This window comes from Canis lupus, chromosome 15 (assembly GCF_011100685.1).
Source record: "Canis lupus familiaris isolate Mischka breed German Shepherd chromosome 15, alternate assembly UU_Cfam_GSD_1.0, whole genome shotgun sequence".
NCBI lineage: Eukaryota > Metazoa > Chordata > Mammalia > Carnivora > Canidae > Canis > Canis lupus.
In genome coordinates, this window is record NC_049236.1 from 1,691,515 (window position 1) to 1,718,667 (window position 27,153).

The 27,153-nt window shown below is 59.5% G+C and overlaps 1 protein-coding gene and 1 long non-coding RNA gene across 7 annotated transcripts in view; one reads left to right on the forward strand and one right to left on the reverse strand.

Annotated features, from left to right (window-relative positions):
* Positions 1 to 5,502, forward strand: part of HIVEP3 (HIVEP zinc finger 3) — a 459,199-nt gene extending 453,697 nt beyond the window's left edge. For all 6 annotated transcript variants that reach the window (XM_038557696.1, XM_038557695.1, XM_038557699.1 and 3 more), the window contains one exon: positions 714 to 5,502. In XM_038557696.1, coding sequence (XP_038413624.1) covers positions 714 to 1,460 — 747 coding nt within the window. In that variant the 3' untranslated portion in view covers positions 1,461 to 5,502. The remainder of the gene's footprint in view (positions 1 to 713) is intronic.
* Positions 5,188 to 27,070, reverse strand: LOC119868093. The gene is made up of 3 exons (XR_005370067.1): positions 25,409 to 27,070; positions 8,117 to 8,276; positions 5,188 to 6,865 (listed from the first exon to the last, which is right to left on the reverse strand). It is a non-coding gene; the product is annotated as an uncharacterized LOC119868093 (long non-coding RNA).
* Between the last annotated feature and the right edge of the window lie 83 nt (positions 27,071 to 27,153).

Genomic DNA, 27,153 nt, shown 5'->3' on the forward strand with positions numbered 1-27,153 from the left:
TCCGGCACCACTGTCACCAGCGGCCTCAGAGATACCACCTCCAACACCATCCCTGCCAAACCACCAGAACCGTCCCTGCCCCGTCCTCCACGCCATGTCCGCCGTCACTGCACTAGCAAGCCCCTGCCACCACCGGTCAGCTGCCCCAGTGTCGCCACATCAGCAGCCCAGTAGCATCCTGTCCCCACCACCGCCATGCTGCACCATCACTGTCAACCTACCTTTACCTCCCAGTGCCTCCCCTGTCAACGTATTGTCACGAACCAACCCCCCCCCCCACCCATCCACTACCAGCAGGACAGATGATGTCACTCAGAGACTCAAGCTCCTGGAGGGGCACGGACTGGGAATCTTGGTTTTTAATTTTGGGGTCACATGACAATTCTTGATGGTGGGAGGAGGTGAAGAGCCTAGAATGGGAGCTCACGTCCAAGGGGAGAACAGGGTCAGGCCCGAGTCTAGGAACAGGAGAGGCAGCAGAACCAAGATAGCAGGGGAGGCCCACGGCACACAGGCACGTGGGGGGCGGCGAGGACCGGGGGCCTCGTGGGCTGCCTGCCTCAGTGCTCCAGCACGGAGCTCAGCCCCCACCCCAGCACCCCCGGGACTTGCCGGGGATCCCGGGCCAGCCCCCGCCTCGGGTCTAGGCCTCGGGGGTGTCCGGGAGCCAGCGCGGAGCCCTCGCCTGACCCCGTCTTGTTTTCTGACCCCAGCAGAAGGCCGCACCCCGGAGTCCCTCCTGCTCGCCCGGCCCCGCTCCCCCGCCCTCCTCCCGACCCTTCTCGGCCCCCCACGACTTCCACGGCCACACCCCAGCGCGGACAGAGGAGAACATCTTCAGCCACCTCCCCCTGCACTCCCAGCACCTGCCCCGGGCCCCGTGCCCCCTGATCCCCATCGGCGGGATCCAGATGGTGCAGGCCCGGCCGGGCGCCTGGGTGGGCGGCTTCTCGGGCGGCGGCAGCGACCTGACGGGGGCCCGGGAGGCCCAGGAGCGAGGCCGCTGGAGTCCCTCCGAGAGCTCGCCGGCCTCCGTGTCCCCCGTGGCTAAGGTATCCAAGTTCACGCTGTCGTCGGAGCTGGAGGGCAGGGAGCGCCCCGAGGACCCGGGGAGGACGAGCGGGGGCCCGGGCCGGCCCCCTGACCGGGAGCCCCGCGCCGCCCAGGTGCCCGCACAGCCCGGCCCCCGCGCCCCGCCCGAGGCCCGGCCGCCCCCTGCCCGCAGGCCCGAGCCCTGGAGCCCCCGCGGGGAGCCCGCCCCCCCCGCGGCCTGCGCCCCCGCCCTGGACCGCAGCAGCTCCGTGGGCTGCCTGGCCGAGGCCTCCGCTCGCTTCCCGGCCCGGAGGAGGCACCTGTCCGGGGAGCCCAGGACCAGTCGGGGCTCCCCCGAGCCCTCAGGAAGTGGGGGGCCCGGGGCACTTCCACGCCAGCCCCAGGACAGGGGCCCCCCAAGCGCTTAGCCTCTCTCCGGCTGCTTCAGCATCTGGCTTCCGGTGTTCGGCAACAGCAGACGTTTCCAGGCCGCCTCCTCGAAGTCATCTCGCTCTCATGGGCTCCGTCTCCTGTCTGTCCGTCTGTCCAAGCAGCTTCTGCTCCGCCCCCACCTGTTCTATCTTCCCACGTATGCAGTTACCTGTGCCTTTTTCTATACCTTTTGTTGCTTGAAAAGAAACAAAACACACGCACACATTAAAACACACACACACACAACCAACAACAACCCGTGAGGAGTTTGAGGCTGTGAATATTTTGTGCTTTTGTGAGAAAGGGTGTAGGTGGGGCCTCACCCTGGGCCACTGCAGTCTGCTGGCCACCCGCCCCCTCCATCCCCCCAAGGCTGGCCAGAGGTAACCATTGGCTGAGGGACAGGGGGATGAACTGAAGGAGAAAAAAGCAAAAGCAAGAAGCTTTGAAAAACATATAATTAAATGTAAAAGCAAGCACTCCTGTGTACAGGTGTTTATGGTTCCTATTTATTGCCGCTTTATTCCACCCCAGCCATGGCCACCCTCGCTGCCGGGAGAAGGGCCAGAGGCCCGAGGCAGAGGGACACGGGCAGGGGGACCCCACTCAGCCTCCACGGGCAGGCCCAGAAAACCCCGGCTTGCTTTTTTCCCCCGAGGAAAAGAAAATGCCACCTTTCCTAGGATTTCAACACAAGTAGGAGGAGGCGAGAGAAGGTAGGAGCTTGCTGGTCCCCCCGGGCTCCCTGATACCCAGGTGGTGTGAGCTGTGGGCCCATCCTCGTATCCTGACAAACTCCCCCAGCTCCCCACCCTCAACTGCTACCCTCCACCCCCCACCCCTAGCCCCTCAGCTGCGAAAGGAGCCCTGAATGTTCACCTCCTGGTTCCTGAGCGCCTGACGAAGGCCTGGCTTCAGGGCTGAGCTAACAGGCTGCCTCCCTTGTTCTAGAAACTACCCACGAGGCCGAAGTGACAGGGCCCAACCCATAGGGGTCAAGATCCAAGGTGCACTGCCTCACCGTTCCTGAGGCTGGGGCTTGGGTTTCATTGTATGTTTGGTCCCTGGGGTTCAAAGGGCCCTATTTCTTCCATGGCGGGGCTTTTCCAGGGCTGAGCCCCAAACATTTATAGGGACCTGTTTCTGGGCCTCTTTTTGGTGAGATGGGAAACCCGCCCCCCACCGCCATCCCCACCCCACGCACCGTCAGGCCTCCACAACCCCCAGGAAGTACCCAAAACCATGACTGGTGGGAAGTGCCCAGGCCTGTTTGTTGTGTTGGCTTAAATCTCTTTTAAAAATTACACACACACACACACACACGCGCGCGCGCATAAAAAGAAAGGATGGTGTTTGGTACTCTCCCAGCCTCCTCAGATTCTCTTGACCTAGAAGAATTGTCCCTGAGTCAATTGAATAATTCTCCCAAGTAATCAGTACTAGCCAGTGTCTCCTTCCTCATCCCCGTCCTCTCCCTCAAGAAGCTGCCCTGGACCCCCTGAGGCAAAAACCTGCTTTGTAAGAAAAATAATATGACCAGAAATTAAAATCCCAAGTTGAAATATAGAACTCATGTTTGCCCTGCCCTGGGAGAGGCGAGTTTTCTCCCAACCTTCTAGAATTTATTTTCTTTAGTTTCTACAAGGAGGAGAAAGCACAGGGACCATGGTCCTGGCCCACCGGGGCCAGGTGCTGAAGCCACCTTACAGAGCAGAGACTCCCTGACCATCCCCAGTCCTCAGCCAGGCCATGTGAATCCTGAGCCTGGGGCCTCCTGAGCCGTTGTGTAGACAGGACACCGGTTGAGGCCCCAATTCCCTCCTGTGCCAGTTCAGGGCCTTTCCCTGCCTGGCCTCTGCTGAGCAGATGGGCCAGCCCCAGGTTCAGCTAAGACACAAACCAGACAATAGGGAAGGGCCTCCCTGGGGATGTGCTGGGCTCCAGGGTGCTGGGGGTGAGGTTAGCCGGAGGTCTCAGCTGCCCGGCCCGGAGTCCTGGGCTCCTGTGCGCCCTGAGACAAGGCCAGCAAGCCCAGCCTTGACTGTTTGGGCCTCACAGGAAGTGGGAAGGTGCCCAGCCCCGGTTCCGGCCCCGGCTTCCCTCACCCTCACCTCTCAGCCCTACCAGTGGACACTTGTAACACTGGACCCTGGGAGCTAGATAAAGAGCATCGCTCCAGCCCAGGTTTGAAACTCTCTTGGGCAAGATCGTCCAGCCCAGAAGGGGTTTCTGCTAGCAGAGCCCAGCCCCAACCTTTGGGGGTGGCCACGCCCCTCCCCCCAGCCATGCACCACCCCCCAACTCTCCTCCGTGTCATTTCCCTGTTGAAGAACCTGGCCACTGAGCTTTCCTTCCTGGGAGACCCAGTCATGGACAACGTGGCCAGCAGGGGACAGTCCTCTCAGCCACTCCGGCCCACAGGCACGGGCAGAGAGGACAGGCACCGGGAGTCACCAGAGACCCATTTCTCAATGACAAGGACACGATGCACAAATAGAATCTGGCCAAAGGGCTGTTGCTCCACACCGATCCTCAGAGGGATGGAATCGATGCCACCAGCCTGGGACGTATGTCCCTGGGCACAGTGCTAACCCCTTTTGCCAGACTCTCCCCCTGCTCCCCCGAGCACAGGGCCCCAGCCCACACACACCCCTCCATAATGTGGAAAGGACTTCACTGCATGCCCTCCCCCCGTCCCACTCTCAACCACTCCCACGTTTGCAATTTGCGTGTGCTGCTCGCTACTGTCCCTGTTAAGGGGGACGGGGCCGAAACGGTGCTGGGTTTCGCCATAGACACCTGCTGGTGCTCGGTCGAAGTGTGCGGGCCGGCGGCTCCTCGGTCCAGGCTCACTCGGGTCCTTGGGTGTTGGCAGTGTGGCAGGAGCCAGATTGCAGAGGGCTCACAGCCAGCCCTCGCCTTCTGTTGGGGATCCTGAGACACTTAGCCCCCAGGCCGGCCCTCCAGGATGCCCTCACTGTCGTCACACTCGGGGGGGTTCTGGATACTGACCCCGTTCTTCTCCAAGTCACCTTTCCCCAGGCTCAGCCCCAGACTCCCACCCAGGGCTTACACTCTGCCCACCCACGGACACCCTCCAGGACCCTGACAGCAACAAGCTGCCCCTCACTCCCTTTCCCATCACCTCCAACTTGCAAACCCAGAGGTCCCTCTGCTTCCCTCTTTCGGAAAAAGTCCGAAAGAATCAACTCCCCGATTCCTGTAGCCCCATTTCATTCTCACCCTGCACTTCTGAATAGGAACCAGCAGTATATCTGAGCTGAACGTGCTCTCTAGTCCTTTCTCCAGAAAGAAAAAAAAATCCTCCTGAAAGGAAAAGTCCTGCCTTGGAGACAGATCTGCAGCATTGACCAGGGAAAGTTCCCGAAGGCCTGTCCTACAAATTCTGCTTCCGTGTAGTGGCTCCAGTCTGCTTTCCATTAGAAAACCGCTTCGGCACTTATGATCACTTTACTAAACCTAGTGTTTAAAAAGAAAGAGAGAGAGAGAGAGAGAAGAGAAAAAAGAAACGTGTAGGCAAATGTAAGATATACGCTCTCTGTAAGATAAATATTTGCCTTTTTTTTTCTAAAAGGTGTATGTATTCTGTATGTGAAATCGTCTGTAGAGAATTTCTATGTTCTTAAATGGCAATACATTCCAAAAATCGTCCTGTAGATATGTACAGCAGCCACACTGGGATGGGGTAGTTTTGCCTGTAATTTTATTTAAACTCCAGTTTCTACACTTGCATCTTGCAATGTCGGTATGGTATATATCAGTGAAAAAGAAAAACAAAAAAACAAAAAACAAAAAACCCATGCAGGTCTAAAGCACAGAGTCTGATATACAAAAGGAAAAAAATGCTCAGTATTGATGTGTGTGACCTTTGTTGTAAATTACATCTGTACTGTGAATGAGAGGTTTTTACAAGTATAATAATTGCCTTTATTACAGCTCTGGCTGGGTGTTCAGCCTGAGGATATTTTTTAAAAAAAAGACACAGCACGTTGGAATAAATTTGAAAATCCCAACATAGCCCTGTCGCCTGGCTCGTGGTTTTTCTTGAACGCTGTAGAATGTCAGGGTTGGAGGGACACTCGGTGTATCGAGTGCTGCTTTCACTACAGAGACATCAGGCCCAGGGGAGGCAGGTGACCAGGCCAGCAGGACACAGCGGGTGACCCTTGTGCCCCTCGCTTCCGGGCCTGGCGAGGAGCACCAGAGAGCACACGGTGTGGTCTGCGGTCTGGGTTTCCCGGGGCTGCCGTAACAACTTACTGCAGAATAGGTGGCTAGAAACAAAGAAATCTATTCCGTCATAGTTCTGGAGACCAGAGTCTGGAGTCTGGGTGTTGGCAAGGTTGGCTCCTTCTGGAAGCTCTGAGGGAAAGTCCGTCCCCACGCCTCTCTCCCAGCTTCTGTGGTCGCAAGCGAGCCTTGGTGTGCCTTGGTATGTAGCCATGTCACCGGATCTCTTCTTCCCGCCTTCTCTGTAGGGTCCCCCCACCCCCAGGCCTTCTCTTCTAAAGACACTGGTCATGGGATTTGGGGCCTACCCTAATCCAAGGTGATCTTATCTCCTGATCCTTCACGAATACATCTACAAAGATCCTTTTTCCAACTTAACGTCCCGCTCTGGTTCTGGGGACTGGGGCACGGGCTGCACTTTGGAGGGCCATCATCAAACTCACTACAGAGTAAGACCTGGAATCGGACCATGACACAGCTTCTCATTGCCCGTGTGACCTTGGGCAAAGTACACAACCTCTCTGGGCCTCCTCCATTGCCCAACCGTAATGTGGAGGGTGGTTGTGGGGATTAAGTGAGATGGCGTACTCAGGGTGGCTAATGGAGCCTCGAACATAGTAAGCCTTCAAATATCTCTGAGCAGGTGGCTATGGGGGCTGCTGGGGACACCAGGGAGAAAAGGCAGGCATGGATCCCCCCACCTTTTGCATTCCATCATAATTTGCTGAGCGCCAGTGAGGGGTGAAGGTTGGATACAGCAGTGACCAGACAGTCCCACCCTCGAAGAGCTTACATTCTAACACGTCATTGCATGTACATTACCTCCTCGTGACATCATTGCCTGTAAATTGCCTCCTTGTGATGTCATTGCCTATACATTGCCTCTTCATGATGTCATTGCCTGCAAATTGCCTCCCATGACATCATTGTGTGTATATTACCTCCTTTGTGATGTCACTGCATGTACATTACCTCCTCGTGACATCATTGCCTGTACATTGGCTCCTCATGACATCATTGCGTGTATATTATCTCCTGGTGACGTCATTAATGACCCAATCACGTGGCCATAATTGCTGTGACAGGAGAGAACAAAAGCTCTCATCCAGACTGGGTCTGAGTCGTCCTGGAGACCTTTCTTGGAAAACACCTAAGGGTCAGAGGAGGAAGAGGAAGCCATGAGAAGGAGCAGCCCAGAAGTTCAGCACTGAGAAGCTAAGAAGCTGTTTCAGCACTGAGGGGATCACTGCGGACTTAGGGAAAGCCTGGCCTAGTACGGGGCCTGGTGCATAGCGAGCCCTTCGCAGGTACTGCTGCGTGTCGAATAGCGGACAGGAAGCGGGGATGACAGATGTGACACTTTCCCAGGGGAGATTGGGGCTCCAGGGGGCATGCAGCCCAGGGAAGACTTGCAAGTGCTGCAGAGGGCAGGGTAGGGGGGTGCTGATGGGAAGGAGATGGTGAGAACGAAGCCGACATCTGTCCCCCACCCACTGCCCCGCACTGCTGTGACCCTGTGAAGAGGTGCAGGGGACGTCAGTGTGTCTGCTGGGGGAGAGGAAGTTGGGGGCGGCCCTGCGGAGAATGAAGTGAAGCCACCTAAAGATTACAGACTTGAGAAGGGGTGAACGACCTCGGAGGCGGGGAGGAGAAAGCTGGCCAGGGGACCGCCGAGGCCCGGGGTGCTGCACTGCGTGGTTTCTCCCGAGGCGCTCAGCAGCTGTGGTGCGGTGCGGACAGCCAGGCTGATGTCCAGCCCAGGGACAGAGGGATAGTGGGGTGCAGGACGTGAGAATATTGGCAAACAAAGAGGTGAGTTTGCCAGGGCAGGGAAGCAGATGGGTGGCTGACACAGAGAGAGGCCAGTGGTCAAGGGACAGGGCATCTGGACGAAGACAGAAAAGGCTGTGAGCTGTCCTAGCTCATTATTTCAGAGGCGAGCCAGGTGGGCAGAGGACGGTCGGCCTCTGACGTGGCTGCTGAGGCGCAGGGAGGGAGGAGGCCACTGCAGAGGAACAGGCCAGGAGACGACTGGCCAAAGTGTGGAGGTCACCTCTGGTCACTGCAGGGCTCGGGGGGAGATCAGGGAGTAAGCAGCAGTCAAGAGAGGGAGAGACAAGCAGCCCTGAAACTCAGGGGCTGACTCAGCAAAAGCTTATTTTTTCCCTTGGCCACACTCTCAATGGGGGTCAGCAGGGGAATGCTACTGACCCCCCCCCACTTAGAGACCCAGGCTGATGGAGGGCATCTCCACGCCCCCATGACCTCAGAGGCAGATGAAAAGAGCACTGCGCTCCCTTGCTCATAAATGTGTCCAGCTGGAAACGAGCCTCCCGCCCCTCACATTTCAGTGGCCAAAGCAAGTCACGCGGCCAGGCCTAAGGGAAGAGACCAAGATTACCTGGAAGCAGTCCTCGTGACGGTCACACAGCTAGGACTTCCCAGAATCAGAAGTGCCCAGGAGATGAGCAGCTGTCGGGGCTGGCACGGGGCAGGGCAGGGCCTGATGACATCGGCCTCAAAGATGCTGGATTTTTCCAGGTGATGAGAAAAACAAAGGTCTAAAAGAGACCCCAGAGAGTGAAGATGGCAGCTGGCATTAGAATCGTGGGGGTGTGCGTGAGAGCGAGTCCTTGTGAAGACCCTGGGCCTCAACCTAGGCGACTGGGAAAAGTCCCAAACAGCCCCAAAGAAAGAACGGCATTAGCATGTGCCTAGCATTTTGCAAACCTGACTTGTAGTCCTTCCGACAACCCAGAATGACGAGTTACTGTCCCTGTTTTTAGAGGAGAAAAGACCCCGACCTGCCGCAGGTGCACCACTAGTCAGAGGCAGCTCCTCATGGAAGTCCAGGTTCCTTCCTTCTCTCCAACCTGATCTGTGGCCCGAGGGGAGCCCTGGGTCTCAGACAGCTCCCCTCCTCCGCCCAGGAAGCAGTGGGACCAGGCAGGCCCACCCAGGCTGGGGCTTCTTCCCAGCAGCTTCCCGGCTTGTCAGCAGTGCCACCTGGTAGCCACTTGGCTTCCCCGTGCCTGAGGCCGCAGGCCCAGGGATCAACCGGCAGGTGCCCAGGTATGGCTTCCCATCCTCCAGAGCATGAACACTGCATGTGAATTCTCTGCAGGACCCGCCACCTGCCCTCGCCCACCTGCCACAAGGCCCAAGGCCTCCCAGCCATTTACACTGCCACCAGGCCTCCCACAGCTGCTCTCTAGAGGTCACGAAGCACGTTCCCTTTTGAAGTAAGGCAGGATGGGGCCCACGCCCCCATTCCCCACATGAAGGGTCGAGCCCCAAATCACACCCTGGCCCATGGCAGGGCCGCTGATCTAGTAAGACCTGCCCCAGAGCCTCAGGAGGGCTTAGGCTGCCGTCTGTGGCCATGGAGGCCTTAGCCAAGCTGTGCCTGGCTCCCCATCCAGGGTTGGGCTGATCCTGCCCTCACCCCAAAGCCTGGACCGTCTCTGGGCTCAGGACCTGGAGACTCCTGGGGCCAGGCCACTGTAGGCCGGACAGCTTCAGAAGGCAGGCCAGCCTGAGATGGGCATGAATGCAGAGAACCAGGAAGAAGTAGGGTCAGGGGAGGACAGAGGGCAGCTGAGAAAGAGCAGGCGGGGGCTGACCCCATGGGCTCATCACAAGGTGGGGGGCTCGTACCCCATCCCATTCATAGAGGAGGAAGACTGGGGCTTGGACAGGTGCTGCTGCCTTCCAAGGTCATAGTGGCCAGCGGCAGAGCCAGGATTTAAAACCAGGCCCTTATATTCAGGAAGTGGTTGGCTTCCTATGGAAGGGGGATCTGCCTCTTTGCTACTGAGCAGCCCTCGAATCTGGGTTGGGTTTGGGGGACCCTCGCATACGTTTCCCCTGATCCCATCAAAGCCTCGGCTGCTTTAGGGAGACCCTTTTATTCATGAGAAAATTGATGTCCAGAGCCAAGGAGGGCTTGGCCCGGGGCCAGGGCTAGGATTCCCAAACCCTCAGCACAGCCACCTGCACAGCCTGCCCACCCTGCCCACCCCTCCTCTACCCCAGGCCCAGGTTCACCTGCCTGGCTCTCCTGCCCAGCTCTGCCTTTTTAGGAAAGGAAAAGAGCAGCCCCAGTGGCAGGCAGGCCAGTGGGCAGGTGGCCACGCTAATCCATCAGCTCCTGGCGGCTCTGGTTACCGTGGTTTGGGGCCCCGGCGGCCCGGGCTGGGAGTGCCAGCCCAGCCAATGGGTGCCGCCAGCTGAGCTACCCTGCCAGAGCCATACAAGGCCTTGCTGCGGCCCAGTCTCAAGCCAGCATAGGGCAGCCCCAGCGCCGGCACCTGCCCCGCCCGCAAGCCTGCCAGCCCAGCACGTCCTCGGACTCCTTCTAATCCAGCCTGGGAGTAGGCAAGGCTAGGGTGCACGTGCACCAGGCCCAGAGCTCCCCAGGGTCAGGAAGGTGGCACCATGAGGGCAGAGGCCAGGAGTGGGGCAGGGGCCTAGCTGGCAGTAGAGATCCCAGCTGGGGTCAGGAGGATGGAGTCCGACCTGGCCCAGGCTGAGCCATCTCTGGACAAGATGCCCTTCTGTCCCCGTCATCCCTTTGGCCTGACTGGCCACCTGTCCGGCCCTGTCTGGGAAGCGTCTCAGCAAAGTTAGTATCTGGTTCTTTCCGGGGTCTTCCCAGGGTCCAGGCCCCAAGTTACCTAATCCATCCTGAATGTAAGCCTCTCAGAAGTGGGGGTGTCCGATGGTGTGTGCATGTTGTGAGAGTCACGTACCTGTACGTCCCCTTGTGGACCTTGTGTGGCTCCCGGTCACTGCGATGGGTCTGGGCCTGGGAGGGTGGAAGCAGGTAGGGACAGGAAGCCATCCCCCTCACCCAGCAGAGCTCAGCCCATCTGTCAGCCCCTAGTGGCTTCAACCTAATGCTCACGAGATCCCTGGCAAATACAACATCTTGGCCCCGTTTGGCAAATGAGCAAACTGAGTCACAGAGAGGTTCTTTGTCCAAGGTCAGGGTGCCAGGATTCAACCCCAGAGCAGTCCGACTCTAAATCACTGGATACATAGAGTTCCTCCTCTGGGAATTTCAGATCTTGGAGGGACAGGGGCTACCACTTGGACCAAAGTGCATATGGAGGGATGAAGATGACTTTCTGAGACAAGGGGACCTTTTGATCCTGTGTGGGGCAGGGTTTTCCAGACCCGGGAGGCACTACCGTTCCCCAGGCCACGGCTGTGGCCGCCCAGATGTTCAGAGGCCCGGGTGGGGCCTCCTTGACCACCACTGGCAACTAGATTCCTCATGGAAGCCACCAGGTTTGAGCATCCCCATGTGTCCTACATGGACCAAGGTGAGCTTAGAGCCAAGACTGTGGTACTCTCCAGGGCGACCTGGCAGGTGAGGGAAACGTGCTGCCATGGGGGGGGGGGGGGGGGCGGGCCAGGCTGGCATTGGGCTCTGTTTGCTCACCCAAGAAAGGAGGAGATAAATATAGACACAGGATTACTCAGACACGGCCTGGGAAAACCGGCTCCACACCTTGACTTCAGCCCTGGACCAGTCTCACCTTTACCTGCCTGCCCACTCCGTGCCTGCTGCCAGGCCTGCCCCGCCTCCTCCCAGGACTCCCCACCTGGAAACTCTGGGACAGCCCTTCCTACCTGCTCTCTGGGGGCGGGACAGAAACCGAGGCCCAGAGAGAGCAGGGCGCTTGCCTCAAGTCCCCCAGCATGTCAGGAGCGGGCAAAGCTAGGGCTGCACCTGGCATTCGAGGTCATCTTTTCGGGCCCAGGCACTACATCTGCCTGGACTCAGTCTCCCCAGTCTCCCCCGCTGAGAGACAGGGGCCTGGCACACCCAGTCCTCAATTGCCTTGGGCCTGCACATCGGATGGAGCTGGACACCAGCCAGCAGGAAGGGGCCTGGTGCGGGCCTGAGCGGGACGTGGGCGCTCGGACGCTGGAGCCAGACTGCGTGGGCTCAAATCCCGGCTGTCCATTTGTCAGCGGTGGGACTTCGGTCAAGTTACTTAACATATTTGTGCCTCAGTTTCCTCGCCTCTAAAATGAGAATGATAAGAATAGCTATTATTATATATTATGATCTACTATATTTATAAAATGGTATAAATGTATAAATAAATTTATATTTATTAAATGTTAATATTGTGTACATGCGATGTAATAATAATAATAGCCCAATAACGGCACCAGCCTTCTGGAGTGTCAGGGAGGTTTGGATGCAAAGCACTTACACCAGGCCTCGGCGCAGAGCAACTGCTCCATGCAGGTTTGCTACGATCACCCCACAGAGGCAGGTGGGGGCTGTGACACAGGGGCCCTGGAGGGTGGCTCTGAGGCTCCCGCCCGCCCAGGCCAGGGCTGTACAGCGCCTAGGCCTCTGCTGTGCTGTGGCCCCTGCAGCAGCCCCCTCCCTCCCGGCCCTGCCTGCAGCTTCTAGAGTCAGGCAGACGAGGGGTGAATCTGGGCCCGTGTGCGGCCCCCTCCAGGCCTCAAATCCTGCTCTGTCCGCCCTGGGATTGGTGGGAGGCTTACCTAGGGAAATGTGTGGGAAACGTGGAGCTCAGCGAGGCAAATGGGCGCTCCACACCTGATCCATCCCAACCCCCTTTCTCTTGCGTCCCCCAGCTGCCTCCAGGCCACCTGCCCAGCCTGAGAGAAGGGGTACCTAGCTACGTGACCCTCACGCATGCAAGGGTGCTCAGGTATGGGAAACACGCACCACCTCTGACACTGTGCACGGGCCCCTGCCCACAGGCCTGCGGGACCCCCAGGGATCCTTAAGTTCCCTCCTGCACCCTTCATGCACTCATGAGCGTACGCACGGGTGTCCGTGCTCTCCCCCGTGCGCACCTGCAAACACACACGTCCGTGAACGCATGGGCTCCCAGGGCACAGCCGTGCACACATATGCACACCCATGTATGGGCACAGAGAAGCAGGTGCCTGCAGGTGCGTCCCTGCCCATCCTCCCCAGCACGCACGCTCTCACACTCAGGGGTGTCCCAGCCAGGCCCGGCCCTAAGGTGGCCGTCTTCACAGCAGAGGAATGCAGACAGCTGGGGATACTCTGCCAGCGGACGTGAGGGAGAGGCCCAGGGGAAACCACACGGGCAGGAATCCAGGCAGGCATGCCAGGCTGAGGCGGGGCCCTTGGGTGCCAGGAACTGTGCTGGGGTGGGGGCGCATGTGCAGATATCTGCTCACTCCCATCTCTCCTGTCCCCCAGCGTCCTCGGAGTCTCTGGGACCTACAGGCCAAGGGGTCTCACATACCATCGTCCTCTCCTCGACATGGCAAGCAGGTGCTCCCCGCCCAGCCCTGTTGTGTGGCAGGGCCCCGTCACTCCCCGGGTTGCAGTGGCTGGTCTGAGCTGTGAGGGGCTACACCAGGAGGTTTTCCTCACGGGGGCCCCAAGAGCACCTATGACCACAGAGATCTACAGGAGAAGTGTAGTCACTGACTCAACTCAAGGGAGGTGATGGACACCATGTGGAAGGCACCAGAACTCCTTGGGTAGGGCTCACGTTGACCCAGCAGCCACTGTGTGCGGAGGCACTTGTGTCTACCAAGTCTCCAAGTGTTCGCAAAACAGGCCCTGTTTCCATTTACAGATGCGGAATCCGAGGCGCCGTGACCTACCCAGGTGGGACCTACCCAGGTCCCAGCCCAGCACGGTGCACGTGTGTGGCCTCCGCCACCGGGCACATTTCACGCAGCAGGTGAACAGGTCTGCAGGTGAGGCCCAAACACGGTGGGCAGCATAAGAAGCACGGACCCAGATGCAGGGATCCCTGGCCCCAGGTGGCGCCAAGGCCTGCCAAGACCCTCACCACATCTCCCTTCTCCAGGTCACAGCTGTGCTACCCGTGGGTGGGACCACACGGGGCGGGGGTAGTGGGGGGACAGGGCCACCTGGGGGCTTCGGCCTCTTTTGCCAGCACCCAGCATGGGGGACTAGCTGAGGCTGGGTGGTGGACCAGTATGCCATGCTGGTGTACCCAGAGAGAGCAGGCACTAAGATGGGGACAAGGCCTCTGCATTGTTGGCCCCGGGGTGGGGGAGGTCATCCCCTATCTCCCCCATAAAGAACACATGGCCTCAGTGGAACAGAAGCCAACAAATTCCAGAACAGACTGAGCAGGGACAGGGGCTGGTGAGGACCTCAGTGAGGTCCTACCCAGTTGCAGAGTCCCGGAGACCAGAGCTGATGCCCGCAGACCCCTGTGAAAGGTCCCCAAGCCAACTGGGTCCCCCATGTTCCAGCCCCGGGTGGGACAACATGCACTCCGCCCTGGTGTGTAGGAGCCTGTGGAGGAAGGAAGGGGGAAGGAGGGAGTACATGACCAAAATCCCATCCAGAGAACCCCCGCTAGACTGGCCACCCTGCGTGCCCCCTGCAGGCTCTACCCACAGGCTTGGCCACTCAGCTCCTAGGGAAGCTAAAATGCCAGTGGGGTCAGGGTAGGACCCAGCAGGCCGGTGACAAGCCCGAAGCCATCCAGGGCAGGAAGGATTCTAACTCCAGCCACCAGCGCTGCTCCTGAGGAGAGCCCGAAGTAGAGCCTCAGGCCTGGTCACGGCCGCAGCCCTCGGCAGCCTGGGGTGCCCAGCCTGCCCCTCCAGCCCAGGAGGAGGGCCCATCCCCTTGAAGAACGGGCCCCCTCTCACTGCGCCAGGCTCCCACTCGCTCCCCCGGGGACCAGAGTGTGGTCCAGGCCGATGACTCCTCCTCTCTGAGCCTCAATGTCCGCCAGCAGCAGCAGCAGCAGTGCCCACCACTCAGGGTGGTTCTCATCATTAGAGGGCACCACGTCTAGAAAGATCCAGGCGTAGGCTTGCCCGCAAAAGGTCTCACCGTTCGCCATGTGTGGTTCCCAAAGACCTCGAGGCCCTTGCACTCCCAGGCTTGACACATTACCCAGCACGGGACTCTGGAGAAGAGCAAGACAATGTCACTCCACTCTTGGGCTTCCCAGGCCCAGACACGGCGGGGGGCAGGGAGTGACTCGGGGAAACACACAGGCAGGGCTTGGAGGGCTCGTGCGTGCCCTGCGAGATGTGGGCAAGAGAGCGCGGGCTCCCGCAGGGTCCAGGGCAGCTCTCTGCGCGCCCTCGAGGTGCCACCGTGGCGCTTCCAGAGCACAGGCCTTCCTCCTTCTGGGCACCCCCACCGTGCAGGTGCTGTTTCCCTGGGACCCACGCAGGGGGCGCGGGCTGCCAGGACCCCCCTAGGCCGGGCCCCCGTGGGGTGTCCCCAGGCCCCGAGGCGCGCGCACAGCCGGGCGCGGCGGGGGGCGCACGTGGGGCGCTGCCCGCGGTGATGTCAGGCCCCGCCGCGCCCCGGTCCCAGCACGTTCGGCCCAGAGCAGCGGGAACAAAGCGTCCTGCGCATTCCTGCGCGCTGACTCACCGCCCGCACGTAGCGCCGCCGCCGCCGCTTTGCCCAAAATTGGTCGCGAGCGAGGGCGGGCCGAGCGCTGCGCGGCGGGAGCGCGGGGCGGGGAGCGCGGGGCGGGGAGCCCCCCCAGGATTTCCCAAAACGGGCAAGAGAGGGGGCAGCGACCCGGGCGGCGGGGATGCCCGCGGGTCAGGCGGGGGCGGGGGGGGGGCACCGCATGCGGCTGGGAGGGGGCGCAGCCGCCCCGCGAGCACTGCCTGTCTCTGAGCCTCAGTTTCCCCGTCTGCCAAATGGGGATGCATGCGCAGGGCACGGTCGTAAGCGCTCCCGGTATGAGCTGGCTCAACGAATTCTTACACCAACCCGACGAGAAACGTGTAGGATCATCACCATTTTACAAATAGGGAAACTGAGGCACGGGCACTGATTGGCGTGAGGTCCCCTACTAGTGAGTGGCAGGACTGGGATTCGAACCCAGGTTGGGGTCTGCAATGATTCCCCCCTCCCCATAGGCTGAAGTAGGCAGAGCAGCGTCTCGGCCACGGTGGGTGGAGTGGGGGGTGTCGTCCCTGCCCCCCCCCCGCCCCCGCCCCTCTAGGTGTTGCAGCCAGGCCCCGCCTCACTTCACTAACCCTCAGGTCCCTCACCTGTAAAGTGGATGCCTGCCGAAGGGCGCCCTCCGGGGGCGGTCCGGGAAATGACAAGTGGGGATCCCAGTGTGATTGGGGGCGCCGAGGCCCGTTTGATTGTCCCAGGTGCTCCTCCGCGGTGCCAACACCAGAGTACAGACAGGAGCCAAGCTAAGCCCGGGGCCACCTGCCAGGCAAGGCCAGGCTGGCGTGAGCCTCCAAAGGGCAACCAGGAGGCTGAAGAGCACTGAGCCACCCCCTGAGAAAATATTGAGGTGGCAGGAGGGTCCTTGCCCCCTGGCTCTGCCAGCCTGGCCTCTTTCCCCCATTGCAGTCTGATGTCAGGGCAGGTGGGGCTCTGTGCAACTGTGAGGTGCCGGGGTCGGAGGCCTGCCCTGAGTTTACGGGACTGAGATGGCCAGCAGGTGGCCTGCCTTGCCCTCCCCAGGCTAAAGTGTCACCCACCTGGGGCTCATCTGAGAGTCACAGAAGGCCCTGCAAGGAAACTCCAACCCCAGCCGGCACTGGTTTGGGTCCCACGGCGTGGACCTCCACGGCACAGATGTGAGCTGACTCCACTTTGACCCCAGGGGAAGGTCAGCTCCTGGCCGGACCTTCAAGGCCTGTGGACGGGCCTCCAAGCTGCTGTCCCATCACCGGGTCCCTCCCACTGTTCGCTGCAGCTCCTTTAGGACAAGCCGGACCTTTTCAGGCCCACCAGCCTGCACCCACGCGGCTTCCCCAACTACCTGGAATGCTTTCTCCGCCTTCAGAGCCCCGTTCTCGTGTGTCTTCTGCTGGAAAGCTCTCCTGACCCTTCACCAGCTCTCCTGACCCTGCAGGCAGAGGCAGCACTCACTCCTCCGGGGTCTTTGGGCACCGTGTCTATCCTTCCTTTTCGAGCAGCCCCGAGCTGGGCACAGGGCACTGTGGTCCTTAGGCCCAGAGCCTTTATCACAAGGCCTCCACGCTCCTAGGTCCCCCTCCCAGGCAGGTATGGGGTCTCCCCAGATCTCAGTTGGCCCAGAGACCCAAAGACCCAGCCCGGGGCTGACACAGAACAGGCTCAGCAAGCTTGCTGCGGGGCAGCGGAAGGCACGGCCCTGGGCCCTGGGGACCCTTCTCTTCTGGCCCGGGCTGCGTGACCCTGGGCAGCCCACGCAGGCCTGTCCCACCAGCCTCCTAGGCCCGCTGGGAAGATCGTTTGAAGGAAAGTGGAGAGAGTGCTTGGCGCGTGGGCACAGCTCCCCGCACGGCTGTCATCATCACCGGGTCATTAGGACGGACCTGCCTTGCGCCCCGGGCCTGGGTGCCGAGGCTGGGCGGCAGGAGCCGATGAACTCAGAGGCAGCCCCGGCCCCGGGCTGACTCAGGCGGAGAAGCCTCTGGGAGCAGCGGCTGCTTTACGGTCAGCCCGAGCCAGCCCGGCTCCGGCCCCCCCTCCCCACCGGACTCACCCAAACCCGAGGCCATTCCGGGGCCTCTTATCTGGGGAGATAAAGGCCCCCTGCCCCTGAATGATAGATCTATTCAGCTGGCTTCTGTGTGACCTTGGCACCCCTCACCCTCTCTGGACCAGCCTTGGGGAGCGCCTGGGGTGGGGGGACAGGCAGTGACTTCACAAACCTCCCCGGCATGCCTTCCATGGGGGCATGGTTGGGGGCAGAGGGACTCCCTCACTGCTTCTGGGCCCCTGGGGAGAAGGTCCTGCTCTCTTGCTCCTCAGTATCCGCCCTGAGGGGCTATTAGGAGATTCCAGCAACCCTGTGACATCATCCTTCTGAGAGCCTGCGGTTATTATTTTTATGTGACACTTAGGGAAACTGAGGCGCAGAGCTCAGAAGGCCTTCACCCCAAGCCACACAGCCAACCGCCGGGACACTGGTGTGGGCGTCAGCCAGCACAGTCAGAGCCCATTTGCTCTAGCCCCCCATTTTCTATGGGTTCATGGCTGGTAGCAGCAGCCTCCCTCTCTCCACCCCTAGGACACCAGCTGCGTGCCAGGGCTTGGACCAGAATCAGCTTCTGAGGTCCTCACCTGAATCCGTGGGACAGAGGAGGTGGTCAAAGCTCAGAGAGCCGGGATGGCTTGGCCGAGGTCACGCAGCAGAAGAGGTAGAGGGAGAAGCTGTCCCCCAACCCCCTGCCTGCTGTGTGCCCTCCACCAGCTACCTCCCCAATCTGTTGGGGTTTCAGGGCTCTGCCAGCACCAGGCCTCAGGGAGCCTGCAGAGACCCTCTGGCCTCACAGACACCCCCTGGCAATGGGTGGCCAGAGAAGGTATGTGCCCAGCCTGCCAGGGTGGGCCCACCAGGCCTGCCTGGGCCCGAGGCTCCTTGCCAGACTCACATGAAAGCGTGAGGTCATTGGCCATCCCAGCTCCCTGTCCCATCTCGCTGCCGTGACTCAGCCCTGCCATACCCAGACCTCTTCCTCCAGGGGACCCCAGCAATGGCCTGGCCTGGCCTGGGCTGCCCCCGCTCCCTGCCCGCCCACTCGGGGCCTCCCACCCTGAGTCACCGCTCACCTCACCACCCAGCACACGGCTCACTGCATAAACAGCCTCCTCCTCCCCTCTCCAAGCTCCCAGAGTTCCCACTGCTGACACCCCAACAGCCAGGCTGACCAATGGGGGACTATTCCCAATGCCCTCAGGCTCAGACCCCAAGGCTCACCTCCAGGACCAGCTTTTGGGGATTGATAGGAAAATCTGGAATTGAGCATCAGAGCTCAGACCAAGGGGACAGGCTGACCTGGGTTCAGATCTTGGCTCCTTCTGTGCTAGAATGGGTGACCTTGGACCAGATACCTCAGGTTCCCTATCTGGAAAAGGAGGGTACTGATAATCAGCTGCAATCCCATGAGGATTCTGTATGGCATCGCATATACCAGCGTAGCCCTTCAGGGTGCGGGCCTGAGGCAGGCACGTCTCAATTTAAATGGCTGTGTGACCTCGTGCGAACCACTTCCTCACAGCTCTGAGCCTCAGACTCTTCATCTGTAAAATGGGAGTAATGAAGAGAATATCCCCTGCTGTGGTGATAACTGTGCCAACACGTGCAAAAGGTCTGTGCGTGGTCTGACCCCTGGAACCAGATGTGGGTAAATGTCTACAGGGGCAAACAGTGGCGATGATTTTAATTCTTAAAGTGCCAGCCACTTAATAAGCCCAGGCTGGTTTCAGGGTGAATGATGGGGAGATGGAGAGTACACGGTCCCCGATGTTACTCCAGGGAAGGGCTCCCCGGATGCTGAAGCTCCAGAGTACCCTTTGCAGGCTGGGCACTATACTTCCCAAGGGGGATCCCAGAAGGCTCTCTGAAGAAGTCTACACGCTCTACAGCCCCCGGGTACTCAGGGAGCACCTCATTCAGCCAGAAGAAGGGGATTGCCTGCAGCCACCCAGCCACCCGAGCCTGCCACTCCTCTGCGCCCCCCTCCCCAGACACCTCCCTGGACCCAGGACACCCTCACCTGCCAGGGTCAGAGACAGCCCCTGGAGGAGTCACAGAGCTCATCTGCCCACTGGAAGCTCTCGGAAGCCCTGCTGGAAACCCAATTTCCCAAACTCCTTTGGCAATGGAATCCCACCGGCTACCTGCATCTTTCCTTGGAACATCCTACAGGAAACGCTGGGCTAGGCCGCATCAACCCAAGAGGACTTTGTCTTTGTCTTGTCCCATGAAGCTCAAAAGGCAGCTCCCCAAGCTGGGGCTCCCACATGGGAACCCAGAGAGCCTGGGCTGAGGCCAGTGGAGGAAGAGTGGGCCCAGGAGAAACATCCCTGACTCCCCCACTTCTGATTCAACAAGTCCTTACTGAGTATCTGGTCTGGACAAGGGCACAGAGGCCGGGGAGGTCACATGGGCAGAGAACAGAGGGAAGAGAAACGTCACTGGCCCCGGGGTCCGCAGACCTGGGCTTGAACCCCTGACCGTAACAGGGCAAGCTACCCACGCTCCCGGAGTGTGAGATCTCATCTGAAGATCGAAGCACTGGCACCGCTCAGAGGGTTATGTTGTAAAGATTGCGTGAGAGCAAGAACGTGACTCTGCTCTGGGATTAGGTGTGATCCACAGCGACCACCGGTGGGGCCCTTTCTCACCTAACCCTTCCCACAGCCACCATGCTGTGATGATGGCCATTTATAGAGGAGGAGACGGGCTCCGAGAAAGAGGGAAGGGGGGCACAGGTAATGAGAGGTGGCCCTCTGATGCAAACCCGGCTCGGCCTGACCCCAGAGGCAGAGCCCTTAGCGCAGCCTCGGACACAAGGGGTAAAGCCTCGCCAGAGACTTCGGAGCCTAGCAAAGCTGTAAATGAGAACCACACAGGCATTCAGCGATGGTTAGCTCTCCTATGTTAGATGGAATTGGGAAGGCTTCCTGGAGGAGGTGACATTCGTGGTGAGCTTTAAGGATGGCCAGCATAAGTCAGGTAAGAATGGAAAGAGGCCAGAGGCCCCAGCCTGCACAGAGGGCCAGGAGGCATGAAAGTCTGTGGTGTATCCAGGGAATGACAAGCCCTGTGGTCTGGTGGGCTAAAGCTTTGGGCACCCAGGTCAGCGTCGACGGGATGGAGATAGTTCAGGGTCAGACCCCAAGCAGGCCGGATGCCAGGGTGGGCATGTGGGCTTGGCGAGTGGCTGCACCCTGACACCAGGCTGGGTCCCGGCTGCAGGCTTCCAGCAGCAGCCTGGTTTTCATAAGGCAGCATTGGCCCAGGTGTGCAAACACTCCTTGTCTGGCGTGGCATTGTATGGTGTGCCAAAGCAGAGGTGAGTGAGTGGAGCGAGCCAGGTGGCCAAGTGCTCTTGGAGGGACTATGTGACCCGGAGTAACAGAGGGGCAACTCATGGGGGAACTCGCCCATGGCATGCAGATTGTGCAATGTCTAGTACCCAGCACGCGTGCACACACACACACACACACACACACACACACACACACACACACACCCTGCTCCTCCTTAGGAGCAGGTCTACACTGAGAAGCCCACATGCACCTAACAGGCCAGGGGGACAAAGGGGAGGATAGAGCCTGGCTCAGAGCCCTCCTGTGCCCGGCAAGGGGCCAGACCTGCCATGGGCTCTGCCACAAAGCCTCCCAGTAGCTGTGAGGTAGGATTTTCCTTCTTGGATGCCTTTGACGGATGCGGCCTCTGACACTCCAGAAGGTGAAACTGTGGTGTGCCCTGGGTCACATGGCCAGTGAGCAAGAGAACCAGCTGCAAACCACGGAGCCCCTGCCCTACCCTACCCATATCCTGGCACGGCACTGAGCACTTGTCCATAGGGGTCTGGGGGTGGAGTGGGGGGCCGAGAGCAAGGGGGTTCAAGCCTGAGTCACAGGGCTTTGAAGTTGACAGCTCGATCTGCCAAGCCACAGAGGTTCCAGGGGTGGGCTGGCCCCTGACTCACCCCCACACCCGGAGCCAGCCCCAGGCAGAGGCTTCAGCTCCTGACCGCCCTCTTTCCTGCCAGAGCCCAGCTGTGCCTCTCCTGGGTCATTCATGGCTCAGGATTCCCAGGAGCTGGGCAGGGAGGCCAAGGCCTTCAGGCAAGGAAGTATCCCGGGCACACCTCTGCTCAGGAATTTCAGCCTGGAATCACAGGGGGAACCCAAGCTTTGCCTGCCTGCTGGGCACCAAGCTACCCTGATGATATAGGCACCAGGCACTTATTTTTAGCTGACGCTTAATTCTAGAACCACGTACTGTATTTCTGGTGGCCCGACCTCCTGGTGGCTCACCCCTTCCCCGAGGGGAAAGGCGTCCTCCTGGTGGGGCACTGGGTGCGCCTTGGAAAACCTGGGTTCTAGGCAACAGAGTGGGTGTGACTCTGAAAAACCGCCAGCTGCATGTCCTGGCTGGTGGTAGCAGTGGGATGGGGGAGAAGGTGGGGGCTCCAGCCCCTCCAAGTACAAGAGCATAGGTCTCAGGAAAGAGTCCAGGCATTCTGGGTTTCCTCATCCAGGCCTGGCAGGGTGACCTCTGGCGGGCTGCTCCTCTACCCGGACCTTGGCTTCCTCATCTAGGTATAGGCCAAGGGCCCTTCTGTCTTTGGATGCTTGTCTGATTTTTTTTTCTTACACATTATCTCAAGTCTTCATCATTAGAAGATTTTGAAGATGGTACCGGGCAGGAAAAAGGGCCTAGATCTCCCTCATCAGGAAGATGTGTGTGCAAAGCCAGGCTTTGTCTGGTGGGGCAAGGCCATCTTGTTGCATTTCACTGTAGTGTCGGGCATCATAAACCAACAGTGCCCTGGCCTGTGGTAAGCCCTGGGGTTGGTGATTTCAGAGAAGACCACGTCTCGGTGAGCTCATGGGCTCAGTGAGGAGACACACCACTCCCCAGGAAATAACCAGATAGTTTCAGGACAGGTATGTGCTATTCCAAGCTTCTCAAGGTTTGACCCTTCTAATCTCTCTAACCACATCTCTTACACAAGAGGTGGATGAATGGGAGACTGGTTGTGTAGACGTATGGATAGAAGGAAGGTGAAAGGTTAGATGATGGATGGATGAGTGGATGGATGGATGAGTGGGTGGATGGGTGAAAGGAGCATTGGATATACATGTTATAGGTTGTTGAGCCAAAACTCCAACCCTGCCTTTTATTCAGTGTGTGACCCTGAGTAAATTATTCACTTATCTATAAAATGAGAATCTTATCTGGAAAGACCTCATCTGTAAAGTGAGAATTACGAGCCGAGCTTGCCTCCTGGGTCTATTGTGGGTATCCTGTGAAATAAGAATGGACAGTCCGTGTCTACCTAAGAGCTGTGACGAGGCCTCGGACACTGACCTTGTACACATGGGCTGAGTGCTGTGTTTTTACTAAGGGGTGAGCCCCCCCCCACCGTGGACACAGGTGGGAGGCTCCTTCAGCTCTCGGGGACCCCACTCTCCCAGCCTGCATGGGGTTCCCTGCCTCATCAGGGAGGACAACCCCTGGAGAAGAGTTGCTGCGGGAGAGCCCCCTGTGGGCTGCAGAGCCAGGAAAGTGCACGGAGGGCACACAGAGTTCAGGGTTAGGGCTTGGAAGTCACACAGCCCCACTCTGTAATCTTGGCTCTGCCACTTGCCAGCCGTCTGACATTGGGCCAGTCGTGAGGCTTTTACACAATTTCCTCAAATAGGGACTAATTACAGTCCCACCTCTTAGGTATATCGTGTCTGTTAACGGAGCTGAGGCCTGTGAATCAGTTAGCACGATGCTAAGAATACATTACATATTCAGTACGTGTGTGTTTACCCCACACCTGAAAGGCTGGGGGGTCGGGGGGGTGCTGGGCCCTTAGCACTTGGAAGGTAACTCAAAGCTTTGCATCCAGAGATTTCCATCCTGGATGCTGCTGAGTCCTGAGTTGGTTTCCTTATTTTGGCAAGTCCAGCAGGACTTACACAGCCTCTCGACAAGGGTGCCTTGACTGAACAAAATCTACTTTCGGCTGAAATTCCAGCAGTTCCGTGGGCCTCGCTGACCCTGGCCTGATTAATAACAAGCAAGGCACATGAATTATTCCTTTAAAAGTACAGTTTATATGGGAGATATAAATCTCTCCAAATGGGCTGAGGCAGAGGGAGGAGGAGAACTGGCAATGGGTTGTCCTCCCAGGGAAGCCGTGGACACCGGGGGAGCTGGTCCTGCAGCGCTGAGCCTGCCCTTGCGGAGACCCAGCGTGGGGACGATGGTGTGGGTGGTGGCAGGCCCTGCTGGCTCAGGGTGAGCTGTGGCTGATGGCAGGAGGCCCAGACCACCCACCAGAAAGAGGCCATGAGGCTGAGTGGCCCCAGGCCTGGAGGGGGGCAGCCCCGACCTGCAGCCTTGGGGACAGATGATGATGGGAATGTCTGAACCTCCTCAGTCCCTAAATCCCCAGCCTGGGCTGGCTCCGGGGCCAAACGCTCCCCAACCCCTCATGCCCTGCAGACTCCAGACATCACCCCCTGGCCAGCCCCATCTTCCCAGCTGCTCGCTCCGCTAAGCCGCCTGCACGGTATGTGCTTGCACCCAAGACGCTGTGTCCCTTCCACTGGGGCTGCAAACAGAACTTTCTGAAACCTAGCGGGGCCAGGGTGGCGGCAACAGGGAAGCAACCTGGTTGCTTTCAACCTGGTTGCCTTCTGGTTTTCCAGAAGTGAGGGTGCAGACGGTCCCAGGCTGGGAGCAAGAGGTTGCAGGGCTGCCCAGGGAGCTCTAAACTCTGGTCAGGTTGGTTTGGAATGCCATAGGCCGTCAGAGCTGAGAGCACCCCGCTCCGTCAGTGGGAAAGCTCACGAGCTTTTCGGGGAAGCCGGGGAAGGGGCAGGACTTGTCCAAGGCCACACAGTGTGCACAGCTGAGCTGGGCCGGAGCTGGTTGGTCCTGCAACCATACCAGGCCCCTGCTCCCGCCCCTGGCTGCCGGGTTGGACATTTAATCATCCCTGCTGTGCGCTCTCAGTCCCACACTGTGGCTTCGGCTGCTGGACGGCCTAAGATACTTACTCTTGGTGCAGAGGGTGGAGAGGGAGCTGGGAAGATGGCCCAGCCCCGTGCCAGTGCCCTGGCCTTCCTGCCACCGGGTCCTTCCTAGTGGCCCTTCCCACACAGACCCAGGGGCTCACCTTGGACCCCTGGCCGCTTCCTGGGTGTACTGGAAAGAATTGGGCTGGATCAATAGCCAAGAGGACATGTCTGGCCCCATCACCGTCTTGACCAAGTTGCTCCTCCTCTTGGACCTTGGTTATCCCATCCGGCAAATGGGAGCAGAGGCTGGAGAGAATTTCTGAAGGGCAGTTTCTGGCGCCATGTCCCACCCAGAATATGCCTCAACTTCACTCTTCTGCCAACCTGCCCTCCCCACAAACCTCTCCTTGGGTCGGGCCGGGGCCAACCCTGAGTGGAGCACATCATGTGTGCCAAACAACTCCCTCCACATCCTGACAATGGGGGGTTATTTCGATGAATCCCTGCTGCCTTTAGCAGCCCAGGCTGGTAACAGGGCCAGGTCGGGTTGGGGCAGCTGGCGGGGGCCGTTGATGGGAGCCAGAACAGTAGGGTCGGGGCCATGTCGCCAGGCCAGCCAGGAGGGGCAGCTGGTCAGGGCCCGGCTGGGGAGCTGTGGGGCCGAGGCTGGCTTTTTTTTTAAATCAGCTTAATTTTCTCTACCTGGAAACCAACTGTTGCCAGTGGGGTAGCCGTGTTCCGGGAAGGCTTTCACCCCCTAGGACCTGGGCTCGCTCAGGTTCCGGGCCCAGGCCTCTCCATTTCACAGGAGCCCTGTTTGTGGCGCGCGGGGAAGGAGGGGCACCGGAGCCGGGCACGGCTCCCCACACTGACCCTGCGGGGCCCGGGCAGCGGCCCCTGCCCTGTCGTCATCCTCTTTTCACACCAGAGAGGGATCCTGTCTCCTGGTCTGTTTAATTCTTCTATTATGTTTCCCAGACTCAGAGCCTCTGGTTCCCTATTGTCCTCAGCAGCACTTTGCATTTGTGTAAAGATTAGACGCAGTAGAACCTTCGCTCTCCTTCCAAATGGTCTTTCTCTTTTACTTTCTCAAATCCGAGTTCTTTCTCTGGCGCTGGGCTCTGCTTCCTTGTCCTCCCTCTCTCCCTACCTGTCTTTATCTGCCTCCCTGTTTGGGTTCCTCCCCACCCGGACCCCCTCCTGCTCCCGGCTGACCTGCTTGTTCTTCTCTCTTCTCTTCATGGTTCAGTAGTTTGAATTCTCTCTCCGCCCCTTCCCCCACCCTGACCCTGCTTCATTCCGTATTTATATTCTCTGCGAGGCTAATAGAAATGACTAGGAGTATTGCTCACCTCATTCCAGAAATACTCTTCTAAATTCTTAGAGAGGTGCCTCGCGGGGGAGGGCGGTGAGCACTGCGTGGGGAGTCTGGGTTTTTTGGTTTTGTTTTTTTTTTTTTTTTTTTTTTTTTTTGCAGGAGGGACGGAGATCCGAGTCCCAGTGCCAGCTCGGTGGCATCTAACAGCTGTGTGACCTTGGCCAGGCCAGACTCCTCTCTGAGCGTCCCGGGCAGTAGTGGTGCCAATCCCCGGACCGTGACAGCTGCCTCGCATCCCAGGGCCACGACAGAGAGCGGCTGAAAATGCTCCGAGCACACAGTAGGTGCTCAGACGTGTTTGTTCCTGCTTCCACTGCAGCCCGACCCAGCCCCGGGGAAGGAAGAGAAGGCTGCCCTTCTGTCCCGGCATGGCACACACGCACACGCTCACATGCACACACACACACATGCACGCTCTAGTCACGCCCTAGGAAGAAGCAAGCTTGCCCGTCTCCGTGGTCATGTTTCCCCCTTGGGAAACGTCCGATGACAAAATCGCTGCTGAACACAGGAGCTGACAGTTGAACAGCCTGGGTTCCTGGGGGACCCGATCTCCACAGTTCAGAGCCAGGCGTGTGTTCATGCAGTCCCTCCTCCCTCTGTGAGCGTGCACTCAGGGGCGCCTACTGTGTGCGGGGCAGGCTCCAGGCCTGGCGCTCTCTGGAGTTCTGGGCCTCGAGATTGCAGGGGAGATAAGCCCGGCGTCATGAGTCAGGCAGGCTGGAGAGCCAGGCTCTGGGAGTTCCGAGAAACAAGAGGGCTTTCCAGGTGTACCCGGAGACAGGGTCCCCGAAGACGTCGCAGGAGGTGGACTCTGAGCCAGGCCTGGGCAGGAACAGAGGGCGACTGCCGGTTGTGCAGGCTGCTTAGCTCAGCACCGGTGCAACCCCACGCTGTGCCCAGAAAAGCCCGGCTTCTGAGCTGGCAGGAGGCAGGAGCAGAATGCCGGCCCCCGGGGTGCACCACCCCCAACACTGCCTCGCCTTTCCTGAAGACAGTGGCCGCAGGTGAGCCAAGCACCCTGTCACGTCCAAGGCGGGAGACCTTTCGAGGGGTGCTTTGTGTGGTTCCCACGAAGGCCATAGGTTCTGGAAGGGACCAGAGCTCCTGTCCCAACGCCCTGGGGAGGGGGGCAACTCCAGGCCCGTCCGACGTCAGGGGTGAGCTGTGTCCTTCATGGCCCAGAAACGGCTCTGATTTGCCCAAACCACACAGCCTTGAGCACCCCCATTCCCCTCCCACACAGCAGAGAAGGGGCGTCCTCAGCCTGGGTGGCAGTGGCAGGCGGGATGACCGGGTGTCCCCCCAAGGAGAGGGAGGGGTTTGCTCATGGATCCCCCCTTCCCACTCTTAGCCCCGGGCACGCCCCGTGGAGCAGCCGTGCACACGGAGAGTGGGGAAGGGGGACGGGGCGCCTGGGGATGACTGGAGGAAGGCCAGCAGAGCTGGGAGGGGCTGGTACTCCAGGAGGTGCTCCAGGCACAGAGGGCGGAGCGGGGCCTCCCCTCCCGCCTCCACCCTCCCCTGTCCCCCCCACCGGGAGGCTGGGGCGGGCGGCACCCCGGGAGGAGGCGGCGTCCCG